This window comes from Zalophus californianus, chromosome 6, assembly GCF_009762305.2.
Source record: "Zalophus californianus isolate mZalCal1 chromosome 6, mZalCal1.pri.v2, whole genome shotgun sequence".
In the NCBI taxonomy this organism is placed as follows: Eukaryota; Metazoa; Chordata; class Mammalia; order Carnivora; family Otariidae; genus Zalophus; species Zalophus californianus.
This window is the reverse complement of record NC_045600.1, coordinates 113,019,017-113,033,247: the sequence shown is the minus strand read 5'-3', so window position 1 is coordinate 113,033,247 and position 14,231 is coordinate 113,019,017. Positions and strand designations below refer to the sequence as shown.

The 14,231-nt window shown below is 49.2% G+C and overlaps 1 protein-coding gene across 3 annotated transcripts; it reads right to left on the bottom strand.

Annotated features, from left to right (window-relative positions):
- Positions 1-1,615: 1,615 nt before the first annotated feature.
- Positions 1,616-14,017, bottom strand: TBC1D21 (TBC1 domain family member 21). 3 transcript variants are annotated; one of them, XM_027571570.2, is made up of 12 exons: positions 13,802-14,017; positions 9,395-9,530; positions 7,871-7,978; positions 7,636-7,739; positions 6,298-6,392; positions 5,677-5,787; positions 5,461-5,561; positions 4,403-4,499; positions 3,927-4,027; positions 2,850-2,966; positions 2,142-2,225; positions 1,616-1,759 (listed from the first exon to the last, which is right to left on the bottom strand). In XM_027571570.2, exons 2-12 carry the CDS (start codon positions 9,422-9,424, stop codon positions 1,727-1,729), a joined length of 981 nt encoding a protein of 326 aa, XP_027427371.1. In that variant the 5' UTR covers positions 9,425-9,530; positions 13,802-14,017; the 3' UTR covers positions 1,616-1,726. The 3 variants fall into 3 exon arrangements, with proteins under 3 accessions (XP_027427371.1, XP_027427370.1, XP_027427372.1); XM_027571569.1 differs by lacking the exon at positions 9,395-9,530; XM_027571571.1 differs by lacking the exons at positions 7,871-7,978; positions 9,395-9,530.
- Between the last annotated feature and the right edge of the window lie 214 nt (positions 14,018-14,231).

Sequence of the window (14,231 nt, the reverse complement as noted above, 5' to 3'; positions counted from 1 at the left end):
GGCTCCTGAGAAAGATTGTATAACCGTGGTTTTAGCACGTGATTTTACAAACAGGTTTGGAAACCATTGGTCTAGAAAGTGAGTTCTTGAATTTTTTAGTTTTGGAATAGATGTCTGGCATGGTGTATATGTCTCAACCAACAATCATAGGCCAACTGATGCTACCAGGCCAAAGGATGCCTTAGGAAAAGCATATCTGATGTTTCTCTGGACTCTTCCCAAGGCCACAGTTGGTGCACCAAGTTGTCTTTGACTCTGGTTCTTTGGTAAAATGAAAACATGGTTTTGATCTTAGAGAACTGTATTCCACGCAGGAAGACTTATTTAAATAAACTGTCTTGGAAACATAAACCCAAGAAGCGCAATACATGAACTTACCCACGTGCCTTCCTGCCTGGAAAGTGCTGGCTCTTTAGCCATGCAGGAGAGACGCTGGTGGGGGTCCAGGGCCCCACTCTTCAGCTACACCCTACTCCAGCACACACGCAGCGGCCAAGAGACTCAGAGCTAGCCGTGGACGGGGACTGTCTCTTGAGGGGAAGGAGACCAGACACTAATTGGGGATGTAGTGCTTTTTGAGTGACGATAATGAGAGTGACAGGATGGGAGCAGAAAGGGGCGGCCCAGGAAGAGTGAGAAGAAGGTTATGCCTCTTCCTGGGGGCCAGGGTCACGGCAAAACCAGTGGATCCTGCCTACCCATCCGTCAGCCCCTCTGAAAAGGTGTAGCCGCTGGGCAGGGGTGTGTGTGTGTGTGTGTGTGTGTGTGTGTGTGTGTGTGTGTGTGTGTGTGTGTGTGTGTGCACGCATGCGTGCACAGGCATGCAGGTATACACACAGAGCAGATATGGGGACACCTGGCCAGCCCCAGCGCCTCTGTGGGTTCAGCCCCTTCTGGCGCATCCTTCTGTCTGCCCTGAGGGCACCCTCGGCGGAGAGCAGGCTGGGCAGGGGTTTCCGGGCTGTGGCACTGTCTGGGAAGAGTGGGCTGCACAAGTCTCTGCCCCAGGGAGCAACTGGACTGCCTGGGCCAGAGAACAGGGGGCGTTCTCTAGAGAGACTGAGTAAGGCCAAAGAAAAGAGTTTAGTCCGAGGAGGCATTCCAGGCTGAGATGTGTAGGTGTGCTTGTGAAGCTTTGAAACCAGGAGGGGAATGGCCTGCGAGCCAGAGACCTGGGCCGTGTCCTTCCACAGACTGCCGGGGAATCTGTGGATGAACCACTGAACGTGGGATCACGGTGTCGGGCGTAAGGGGGAAAATGGCGGAGTGTGTACAAAGCCCTGTGGTCAAGGCCTCTTCTCAAGACCTGGTCCAGGGATGGAGCAGGTCTATGAGACGAGTTCAGTTTGTCCTCCGCTGGAGGCGGGGAGGCTTTCGAAGCTGTTTCTATCCTGACCCAGGTGCTTTCGAGTGTGGAGCCACCGTAGCCTTGGCAAACCCTTAGCTGTGGAGGAGTGGCCGACGGGCGCAGTCTCCCCGGTGTGCCTGGCCCCCTCTCCCTCACCATCTCCCTGCTCGCCCACCAGGCCTCTGTCTGTATTGCACATTCTGCTTGGCCCTCACGCGTCCGCAGGAGACACACTACCCACCACAAACTGTGACTCCAGAGGCTGTTTCCAGTGTAGTTGTATTACCTACACCCTCACCCTAACGTCCCGTCGGACTTCACGGCTGAAGCCCCACCTCCGTCCTGTCCGTTGAGGGCGTCTGTCCATTGCTAGAGTCCTCAGAGAAAGAAGTCCTTTAATGGCTGAGGAACCTGGGGAAGAGGAGGGTTCCGGCAGTTTGAGGTGGACAGATGTTGGTCTATTGCTCTCATTCTTCAGTCTGTCCAGCCAGTGACATTCTACTGAACCTCAGGGTGCCCAGCCCTGTGCCCGACCCACTGGGATGGATGCAGGGCACAAGTGGTGAGGGCCAAGTCGCTGGGCAGCGCCGTCTCCCTGGGGAGGTGGGATTTGCATATGCAAACAGGAGGCGACCACACAGAGCAACACCCATGGGCTGGTGGCAGAGAAGGAGGCACAAACTGTGTCTCTGAAGCCGAACATGCCTGCCATATGCCGGGGCTGGGCTTGGAAGATCAGAGAGGGCTTCTTGGATGAGGAAGAGGAAGAAGGCAAATAATGAGGGTCACTTACATCTTTCTGGATGAGTTCAGCATACACCAAGCAGGCAGCAGAGATCAGCACATCCGCGTCAAGGTCAATGAGGTTGTTGCAGGCCTGTGCCAGGAAAGGAAGCCGGGAGGAAGCAGGTCTCCCTGGACACAGGCAGCTTCCTGCTGCTTCGCCCGGGACAAGGCCACTGCTCATGGCAGTCGCCGGGGCCACCTGATCTCCCCCCAGCCAGCCTGGCACAGTGCCGGTGATTTCACCACTGGAATGTGGTATTTGCGGGGAGATGGTAAATGCCGTTTTCATACCGGGCTCTGAGGGGTACCAGGATTCCACTGAGGGTCTCAGGAGCTTCTAAGGAGAACTTGTTTTGTAATTGGGCTGCCACCCTAGATTTTTTTAAACCCAGACTCCAGTTGCTTTTTAGCAATGTCAGAAAACTCTCGGTCTTTTGCCACAGGGGACCCTGGGGCCCAGGGGTTTAACTGTGAGGCAGTAAACCTAGAGGTTAAGAAGCATTCAAGGCCTCAGTTTCTTCCTATGTTAAATCAGGGTGCTGCCATGGTGGTTATGGTCCCTCTGCATCTGGCCTGTCATGGGCTCCCGTGTGTTGGTCTATATAAGCACAAGCACCGTGCTCAGGGCACCACAATTCCTGCCAGGGGCCAAGGGCTGGGATGGCGCAGGGGTTTCGGTGGGGAGGGGGCTGGCCCAGCTCGAGGGTGCTCTCACCAGGAGGATGCCATCGCTGGTCATGCTCTCCTGCAGCACCTGCTCGCGCACCATCTGCAGCATGCTGTAGGCCACCAGCACCTGGAAGTTTCTGCAGGGTTTCCCGGTCAGCAGAACCTGCAGGCAGCCCCTGAGTCTCAGCTGGGGCCTCCTAGCTCTTCGGATGGTGAGGTGCTCACTGACCACAGGCCCACCCGGGGTCAACTGTCCCTGGGCCTCACTGCTGACTCCTTCATTCACTCAGGCAAGTGCTACCTCGGGGGATCCCAGGTATTGTGCTGGCTACTGGGGGACTCAGAGAAAAAGCTTCAGGGAATTCATTAGCTAGAGGAGGAGAGGAGGAGAGAGGGAAGGAGGGAAAGAGAGAGGGAGAGGGAGGGAGGAAGGGGAGGGAGAAGAAGGAGGGAGAATGACCCGGTGGCTATCCAAAGCATTTGAGTGGAGCTTTGGCAAAGCAACGGTTGATAAGTCAACAATCCAGGGGTGTCCCCAGAGGTCTGGGGGTGGCCATGGACTTGGGCATAGAAACCAGCAGGCCATGAGGGAGGGTTAAGGTGGGTGGGAGTTGACTTGTGGGTCGCTGAATGCGGGGCTGAGTCTTGGGCTGGGCAGAGCAGAAGTGGGTAGTGGGTCTGTTCCTGGGGAGGTTCATGGGCTGGTGGCCCAAGGGTCTGGGATCAAAGAACTGCACCTTTGACCTGCCCTTGGAGGGCCCCTCCTTCTCCATGAGTGAGGGCCCCGAAGGGAGCCAGCACTCAAATGGAGGGGAAGGCAGAGGAGGGGGCAGCTGTGGAGGCACAGAGGGAGGCCTGCATGGGCGGGGAGGGGGGGCAGGAAAGCGGGTCAGGCTTTACCCGCACAGGCTGAGGGGCCCCTCCTTTGCCCTTGCTGCCCTGCAGAAGATCCTGGTGGGACTGAGTGAACGGAAGGACATGCTGATGTGCTCACCTCCTCCAACAAGGCCCCATAAACCCCAACCTGCTCAACTCCATCCCAAGTCAGGAAGCAAGGAAACGGGCTTCCCCCCTGCCTGCTGGAGGGGTGGGGGCCTAACCCTTCCGTCCAAGGAGGACTCACCTCCCAGAGCCTCCAGACGTCGTCGAAGGACTTGAAGGCACGCTGGAAGCAGAGGCAGAACCAAGGGAAGAGGGACTGCACGGCCCCCGCCCCCTTCCCTCCTGTGGAGAGAGACACGGGGTGTCAGCCCAGAGGCCCGGGTCAAGGAAACCGGGGGCGGCACACGTGATAGAGCAGAAGCGCCCAGACAGGCCGAACAGCAGGGCACGTGAACACATGGGGGAAACCCAAAATGCCTGGCTTTCATGTTGCCAACTATCTTCAGAGAATGTTTGGAATGAATTTTCAACTGTCCAGATTCCAACTGCACATCTAGATGAATCCTCCTCCCAGGGCCCGGAGAGAAGACCAAAGGATCCTGCTCTCTCACCACCATGACGGGGCATTGCTCCCTGGGGCTGGGTCCTGGGTCCCTCTCATTCCTGCCCTGTCGGGGGAGCTGTACGTCTGTAGGAGGTTGGGGGTGGTCCACTCACTTAGGTGCTCAGCAAACACGGGGTCCAAGAAGTTGATCAGGGTGTTGAGCATGTCCAGGTTCTTGCCTACTCCGATCTTGATAACACAGCTGTGCTCCTGAGAGAGATGGGTGGGTGGGAGACCAACTGAATCTTTCTCTGCTTGAGGCCTGGCCTGCATCACCAACAGTTCAGTTCTGGAGGCCCTGTGTGTGGCTGGCTCCAGGCTGGGCTCGTGTCTGTATGAGCCTGGGTGTCTGTGTGTGTGTGTGTGCACACTCACCTCATGTCTGTGTCTCTGTGATCTGTGTTTGTAGGTGTGTTCGTTTATATATGTGTATGCCCCTACGTGTGTGGTGGGGGGGGTGGGGATCCAGAGATGTCTCAGGCGTGGCTCTCAATGCAGCGAGCCCAGTTATGCTTTCACACACACACACCATGGGTCAGAACCAGGTGGGACAGGGGAAGAGCAGTGAGCACATTGTTGCAGTGACGGAGACAATTCTGGACAGCCTCTCACAGACCATGAGGAAAGGCTTTCCAGGGAGGGTGTTCCAGAGAGAAGCAACTTCAAAAGCCCTCAACCTGATCACTGTGGAGTGTGTCTGGGGAGTACCGAGTCCCCTGGTGGGCCTGAAGTGCGGGTCATGTGAAGGGAGCAGTGAGAGAGAAGGCCAAAGATAGTCCTTGAATGCCAGGCCAAGGTTATTGGATTTTATTCTGAAAGTGATGGGGAGCCATGGAGAGGATCTGTGGGAGCAAAGCCATGTTTTGGGAGGGGAATGCCAGGAGAGGGGGCCACCCCTGGGACTGGCCAGTTACACTCTTTCGAGGTTTGGTGAGAGCTGGACCCAGAGCATCCTTCCAGCCGCCTCCTCAACTCCAGTGCCTGCAACACATACAACCCATGCTCCATAAACGCACTAGGGTGAGTGCTGCCTGCCCAGGCTCCTCTGGGACCCAGAGGGGCTGTTTCAGGGCTGGAGGAAAGAGCTGGGGCTCCCATTGCCTGCCTCACCTCCAGGGGGTGTCTGGGGAGTGGCAGGGAGGTGGTCCCTGAGCTCAGGTCCAACCCTCACCGTTTTCTGCAGGAAGAACTGGAAAAGCCAGAAAGTCTCGTGGTCATGTTCTGCCATCAGCTGGAAGAGCATCACCATCTCGTGGAAGCCCTGCTGGTACTCTGGGGTGGGGGTGGGGGACAGAGAGGAATGGTGAGCCTGGGCTTGGGCGGGGAAGGGATTTCAGGAAGGAATTGAGAAGAGGGGGCTGAGGAGAGGCTCAGCCCTGTGGCCCACCTGCCTGGGTATTGCAGACATAACTCAGGAGCAAGATTTTCTCCAGTCTCTTCTTGTCGATAATGACGTTGCCTAGGGGGTCTTTGTCGTAGAGTTTCTGAATGTCATATGCTAGGTTGGGGACAAGAGACAGGTAGGTGGCACCAGATCACCTCAGCAGAGGGGCCATGAATGAGTTTATTCCCCAAAGGGCAGGACCCACGACACCCTGGAGGGGGTTGTGACATCCACTCATGAGACTCTGCCCCGCACCACATCCTGAGCTGCCTGGCTTTGTTCCCACCTCCAAATCTTTGACTAGGCCATACCCTCTGCCAAGAATGCCCCCCCCACCCCATCCCCACTCCACTGGTCCCATCCAATTGAAATCCAGCCTAGTTCAAGGCCAAAGGGGAGAGATGAAGACAAAGCAGCAGGAACAGCATGCACTCAGGAGAATATGACACTAGGCATGTAGGAGACCCCAGGAGAGATGGGGGATGGACTAACCAGGATTTAGCCAGCAGAATTCCAGAATTCAAGGCAGCTCCCAGGCATCTGCCCCTGGATATGACTGAGGAGCCAGCAGGCATGCCCTCAGGCACTCCCCCCTGCCCAGCCCTGCCCACCCGACTAGCTCACTGATGGTATTCCGAGTCTCCATAAAGTTCCGGTGCAGGTTTTCCAGAAGGGGCTGAATCTTTTTATACATTTCGCATAAGGCCTCATAGTTCTTCCTGTGCAAAGAGAACTGAGGCTGGAGGAGGCAGCCTTCTCCTGGCCAATCAAGGGAAGTCTGAGCAGCTCTCTCCACTAGGCTGCTCCCCCTACCTGTGTGTGATGTTTCCCCTCATCTCCTCCATCAGGCGCCAGCCCTAACCACGTTCTGTGCTAATGTGCCCCTGGGGGGCAGCATGGAGGTGGGATCAGTCTTTTGGCCCTGGGGGTCCCATGGCTGCTCCTGAATCCTGGCTCCACAAATTAGTAACTGGGTGTTTGCAAAGAGGGTGAGGCCTTGGGGACATCACGAGCCCTCTCTAAGCCTCAGTTTCCTCTTCTGTAGAATGAGGATAATCCTGGCACCTTGGCCTAAGAATTGGAAGGATTGGATGAGACAGTGTCTAGTGTCCGTCATTAGAACATGCTTAGGTGCTGTAGGAGGCTGAATGGTGACCCTTCAAAAGATATGTCTGTGTCTTAACCGCTGAATCCTGTGAATGTGAACTTATTTGGAAAAGGGCCTTTGCGGGTGTAATTAAGTTAAGGATCTCTAGATGAGATCAATCTAGATTATTTAGGTGGACCCTAAATCCAATGACAAGTGTCCTTCTAAGGACACACAGAGACACACAGAGAGACAGAGGGAAGAGGAACAGGCCATGTAACCACAGAGGCAGAGATGGGAGGAGTCCCCGGAGCCAGCAGAACCTCAGAGACAGGGGAGGACTCTTCCCTAGAGCCTTCAGGGAGTGTGGCACTGCCAGCGCCTTGCTGTTGGGCTTCTGGCCTCCAGAACGGAGACAATAGATTTCTGCTGTTGCAAAACCCTTGTTTGTGGGGCCTGTTACAGCAGCTTTGGGGAGCTAACACAGGCTCCTGTCTGGGCTCTCGAGCTTTCCAGGCTGGCCCTCAGTTCCCCTACTGCCCTGAATGATTCTTCTGGCCCTTTGTACATGAGTCTTCACCTCAGATAGGCTGCGTAGGCCCTAGGGAAGGAACTGATGAGATGGCGGCGGGGAAGAGGGACCTGCTGGGATCCAGCCCAGGCTAGGCAGTCTGTGCGCTGCTAAATGGAGCTGGGCGGGAAGGGGCTGGCACCTCCTGGGTTCGGGCCCTGGGTCAGGAGCACGTGGGGAGTTTGTCTCTTAGAATAAGAAATCCATTTGGGGGAAGAAGACTGAACTTGTCAGGCTGGGATGGGCACTCCTTCCCACCTGCACTGCCACCCACTCTCCCCTGACAGGATCTGGAATGTTCTACCTCCTCGTGCTGTCCACCATGAGTCGCTCATCCTGGGAGCTCTGCCACGAGTAGTAGCCCGTGAGGAACTTCCAGGCTTCTGTCCTCACGTAGGGGTGCAGACCCTAGGGTGGGCATGAGAGGTGAGAGGTCATGGGACCTCCAGATGCCTGCCAAGAGGATGTCTCCAAATGCCATGACTGCGCCTTGCCCACCCATGCCCTCCAGTGCCAGGGCGAGGCCTTGAGGACTGTACCCGCTCCAGGATGTTCACACAAATGAGGTCTCGTGACTTGGCCAACAGACCATTCTCATCAAAGAAGCCATCCCATTCCGTCTTGTCAATGGGTGGTTTTCTCTTCACCTGGCAAGGACAATCACTTCAGCCCTCTGTTAGGAACCTTTGGCTTTTCTTTTAAGTGTGATTTTTTTTTTCCACGCTATACTCTGGAGTTTGCAATATGAATCAAGTTCCCCGCTTCTGACTCACTTCTGGAAATTTATCCTGAAGAAATTACTGCAAAGTTATAGAAAAATGCTGAATGCACAATAATTTTCATTGCGCATTACTTACCAAAATGAAAACCGCACGTGCTCTAAACATTATGCAATAAGGGAATAGTTAAATAAACTATAATTTATATGCTCAATGGAATATTGTGAGGCATAAAAAATGATGCTTACAGGGAATGAATAATAACCTGGAAAAATGAAAATGTTAATGGAAAAAAGCAGAATACAAAATTATACATTCAGTATCTAGCCTCTATCCTCTCTATGCACTATACTCCTCATATACCTGTTCCATATTATGAAAACTACACCTTACATACTCTAATGTGTAGTGAATTAACCACTATAAAAATTCTGTTAGGAAAAAAACTGAAAAAAAAAATCCCCACCAAAAACCCCACCAAAAGCATGGGTCCTACATAATCTTTTCCTTTTTCTTGTGTTTTCAAACTTTTCTGTAATAATGTCTACTGCTTTGATAATGGAAAAATATAAAATAAGCACTAAACACTCCGACGAGCTACCTTTTGCCTTTCCTGGAAGAGTAAAACAGTTCGTCATAAGAAATGGTTTCCGGTTTACATTAAGAGAGGTGTGTGTGTGTGTGTGTGTGTGTGTGTGTGTGTGTGTGTGTGTGTTTGATGGGGGGAGGTGAGTGCACTGCATGCAAAGTAATTAAAAATGCTCATAAGACAATAACCAGAGGTAAGAGCTCCTGTCAGAAGGGGGAAGCTTCCTAGAGGAAGCCTTTATTAGAGAGAAGCATATCTTGAAATGCCATATTGCAAGCATGAGGATGTGCTGATGGACAGAGGTTGGCAGGTGACTAGACATGTCTGATATACACACTCCCAACTCCCCATTGATATACACCTGAATATGCACATGTGTGACTCAAATTGACTTTGCATATGAGTCACCTGAGAATCTTTGTACAATGCAGATTCTGACTCAGAGGGTCTGGGGTGGGGCCCAAGATGACGCATTTCTAACAAGCTCCCAGGAGATCGCTGATGCTGCTGGTCCACTGATCACGAGAGGCAAGCTATTAGAAATTGCTTTAGCACTGGAAATAAAAAAATAAGAACCCACGGGCCCAGATTTAGGATAATTTCCACTAACCCCACATTTGATAGGGATGGATTGAGCCCCTTAGTAACTCATACATGCTCTATCTTCTGAACCGAAATAGGACACAGGGGCCCAAGAAGATACCAAAAAAAAAAAAAAAAAAACCCAAAATCTCCACCCTCATTGTTGACCTAACCTTGGGAAGCGGAGTCTGTCCTGATGCCATGCCCCAGTTGCATAGACACTGTCGTCTCAGCAGAGCCCGGCTTCCTACCCTCAGACTGCCATCCTGTTCTCCCAACCTATATTCAGACTGCAACACTCGGCATGCACTGTGACAGGAAGTAGGAGAAAATAGGCAACGTTGGGCTGTGTCTTGGGGTCCTTAATCATGAACTTTGGCAATGCATTTCCATAGAAATCTTAGTCAATTTATCAATTTCTACAGTAAAGACAGCTGTGATTTTGATGGGGACGGTGCTGAATTTATAGGTCAATTTGGGGAGAATTGATAATATTGAGCTTTCTGTCCCATGAACATGGTATATTTCTCCATCTATTTAGGTCTTCTTTAATTTCTCTCAGCATTGTTTTGTAGGTATGTAGGCTATTCTATAGTTTATCAGATTTATCCCTAAATATTTTGGGTTGGGGGAGATGTTATTGTAAAAGCTGTTGTTTTAAAACTTCCAACTTCCAATTGTTCATTGCTTGTATATAGAAATACAATGGGTTTTTATATATTGATCTTGTGTCCTGTCACTTTGTTAATCTCACTTATTAGTCCTAGTAGCTTTTGTGGATTCCATGGGGATTTATTATAGAGGCCAACAATCAGCAAACTACAACCCATGGACCAAATCTGGCCTGCAATCTGTTTTTTTTTGTTGTTGTTGTTGTTAAATAAAGTTTTATTGGCACACAGCCATGCCCATTCATTCATGTATTGTTTATGGCTGCTTTCATGCTAAAATAACAGAGTAAAGGGGCGCCTGGGGGCTCAGTCTGTTAAGCGTCTGCCCTCAGCTCATGTCATGATCCTGGAGTCCTGGGATCAAGCCCTGCATCGGGCTCCCTGTTCAGCGGGGAGCCTGCTTTTCCCTCTTCCTCTGCCCCTCCCTCCGCTTGTGCTCTCTCACTCACTCTCTCTCTCAAATAAATAAATAAATAAATAAATAAATACATAAATACATAAATATATAAATATCTTTAAAATAGATATATGGCACACAAAGACTAACATACTCTATATTTCTCCATCTATTTAGGTCTTTGATTTCTCTCAGCATTGTTTTGTAGGTATGTAGGATATTCATATATTTTGTCAGATTTATCCCCAAATATTTGGGGGGGATGTTATTGTAAAAACTTATTTATTTATTAATGAACTGGCTCGAACCTCCAGTGCAATGGTGAACTATCTTGGCTATGTTCCCAATCTTAGAGGAAAAGCATTCAGACATTCATGACTCAGTATGATGTTAACTGCTGGCTTTTTGTAGCTGCCCTTTAGGAGGTTGAGGAAGCTCTCTTCCATTCCTAGTTTGCTGAGAGTTTTTATCAAGAATGGCTACTGGATTTTTTCAAATGATACTCTTAATCTGTTGAAATGATCATACAGTTTTTCATTTCTTAGTTTGTTAATACGGTAAATTATATTGTATGATTTTGAATGTTAAATCAGCCTTGCATTTCTTGGATAAACCCCACTGGTGATATGTTATTATATATATATATATAAAATATTATATATATATTATTGGAGACTATATGCTAAATTTTATTTAAGATCTTTGCATCAATGTTCACGTGAAATATTGGTCTATGATTTTCTTTTCTTGTAATGTCTTTGATTTTGGTATCAGGATAATGTTGGCTTCAGAGAATGAGCATGGATGTATTCCCACTTCAAAATTTTTTGGAATAGTTTGTATTGAAGCAGTATCACTTCTTTTTTCAATATTTAGTATAGCTCACCAGTGAAGCCATCAAGGCCTGGAGTGTTTTTTGTGGGAAGATTTTTAACTACAGACATTTTTTTATTAGGTTGAAGGATGGCGTCAGAAGAAAACATTTTTTTTAACTGTAAAAATTAGAGATTTATAGGAACAGGGCAGTTTCCATCTAATTCACTTTTAAAGATAAAAGCAAATAATACACGAAACAACAAGGAATTAATAAGAGCATAAAGCATAAAAAATGATAGAAACCCAAATAAATCATTTATGAAAACAAATGCAGTAAATTCTCTGATTGGCTGTAAACATTTACAAAGCATTGATGATGTGCCAGGCACTGTCCTAAGCACTTTATATTTATCATTTAACCTTTGCAACAATTGGCCATCTGCCTAACTTTGCCATTGCTGAATTCACTTACAAAAAGTCACTGACTTCCCCTTTCAGGAAACTCAATTTCTCTATTTCCGCCACTTCTATGGGCAAACCTAAGCAAACTACAGGCCAACCACAAGAACATCTAAGACATTTGTTGACAAGCCAAGGACAAGCACAAGAAGCCTGTTGACCTGGGAATATTTCCACACAGAAGTCCTCTCCCTCTCTTCTCCAGTACATTCACACTGCCTGTCTATGCCAGAAATCACAGAATCTGTATCTGGGGTTCTTTGAAGTAAGAGAGATTGTCAACTCAATGGCCCTCTCAAATCCGCCTTCATTCTCCCATAATCCCCCATTCCTTGCTCCACTAACCTATTAACATGCTGCACCACCATCTGGGTACAATGACCTGGTGATTCAGGCTTGGGTGATATATGGTCCACGAGGTGCTGGATACCCTTCAGCTCTGCAGTAGCTTTTTTCCTAGTCTCTTAGGAAGAGTACTGCTAGGTAGAGCAGTTGTGAAAATCTCCCACCTTTATGGTGTGCTTAAACAGGTTAAAGCTCTCCACTAGCAAACCTAGAGACACCATGGCCATGTTCCCTCTAGAGTGGGGGGGCCAGAAGTAGGAGGCCTCAGTGGTTCAGTTTCTCTAACATCTTCCTGCTACCCTCTTCTATTTTGCATCACTGGGTTAAGATTTTTCTCTAATACTTTAAATTTTTTTATTTTTTAAAGATTTATGTATTTATTTGAGAAAGAGAGAGCACACAGAGGGAGAGGGAGAAGCAGACTCCCCACGGAGCAGGGAGCCTGACTCGGCTTGATCGTAGGGCCCTGGGATCATGAACTGAGCCAAAGGCAGACGCTTAACCGACTGAGCCACCCAGGCGCCCCCTCTAATATTTTTAGTAAAATAGGAAAGCTACTGGAGGATAAGGCAAGTTTTCCAGGAGGGTTTCTGTTGCCATGTTGCTCTGAATACTCATAGCAACAGAGCCCCCAGTAGGCCTGGGAAGGGTCACTGGCTGCTTATTGATCTCAACCTCTTCTACTCCAGTTCCCTTGAGGAACAAGATATACTTACTTCCAAATAAGAGTGGCTCACCCAGGGAAGAGCAAGCTAGCCCAAGGAGGGAAGGAGTATTAAAATTGGGGTGGAGGAGGCATATGTGTAACTTGGAAGTTACCTGGGTGATTATTATCAACCCAGGTATGGGGGTGTATCATCAGTATAGCATAGTGATTAAATGAATGGCTTAAAACAGCGGTTCTCAAAGTTAGCTGTGTATCAGACTCACTTGGAGCACTTGTTAAAATACAGATCACTGGACCCCACCCTGAGAGTTTCTGGTTCAGAGCACCTGGGGATCAAGAGTCTGCATTACAAGTTCTCAGTTGATGCTGATGAGGCAGTTTTGGGCACCACACTTTGAGAATCACTGATTTGGAAGCTGGACTCCGCAGTCTGGGTCTAAATACCACAGCTCTGCCACTTACCAGCTGTGTGACTTGAGGCAAGTTGCTTTGTCTCTGTGCCCCAACTTTCTCATAAAATGAAGATAATAGCATCATCCACTTCATATAGGGTCATGGTGAGAATAAATTACTATAAATAAAGCATTTAGAACAATCGTGGTACATACTAAAGGCTATGTGACGGTTTGTTATTTTATTATTATCACTCTATAAGTTCAGAAAAATGAATAAAGATATAAAGAAAATCCAAATCAAGACTTGATGATAATTTGCAATAAAGCTATAACATCATTCCTTAATCAATATGATTAATGAAACTTGAGATTGGTTAAGGTCATTATAATTAGTTATGATGATTTTAAAAAATATACCATGTGGAAAACTTTTATGACTGAGGCCGACTTTTAAAGACTAGATGTATCTTAGTAAGTGGGCTTGAAACCACCTACTAACAAAGGCATTACTGCCACCTGGTGGCAGCATACCAAAATTGTTGGCAAAAACACCAAGGAAAATTTATCGAGATTGAACTTGCAAACCTAAAAGTCATTAAAGTTAGAATGTCACATATAGGGAAAGGTAACTGGCTTAGAAAGAAGGGTTAAGGGGGGCAAGGGGACCTGTGTCTTTTCAGTCCTGATGTGAGATCAAGGTACAACTTACCCTGCTCAATCTTATAGGCCAGCTCAGGGTTCTAGTCCTTCCCACCCCACTGAGGAAAGTGGCCCTAATGCAAACCAGAAGTTGGGGAAGGAGGGACTTGGAGCTGATGAAGAACACGCACCAGGATGAAGGAGGCTGACCACCTGGCAGAGAGGCTGTTTTCAGGAGAGAGGGTGGTCATGGCCCCTGCAGGATATCTTCAAAGCAGCTTCTGACCAGGGCTCACTTGGAGCCCTAAATGATGCTTAATTAGCAGGGGAAAGTGATCTTCCTTTTGGGGGATGAATTCATTCCCAGGCGAAACTGGGCCTCTCCTTGACCTCCCACAGCTGAACAGAGCCGGGCAGCATGTGTCACAAGGCCCCTGGAACACTCATCACAATGACCTTGGAACATAGGGACACTCAGCTTCAGAGGTAACACACACCCAGGAACCAACCAAAGATATCAGTCAGCCAGAAAATCACAGGACATACAGGATGTACAGTGGAGGTTAGGGCTGAGAACATGCAGATCAGTGTGCTGGGCAGGTCCGGGGAGGCTTCCTAGGA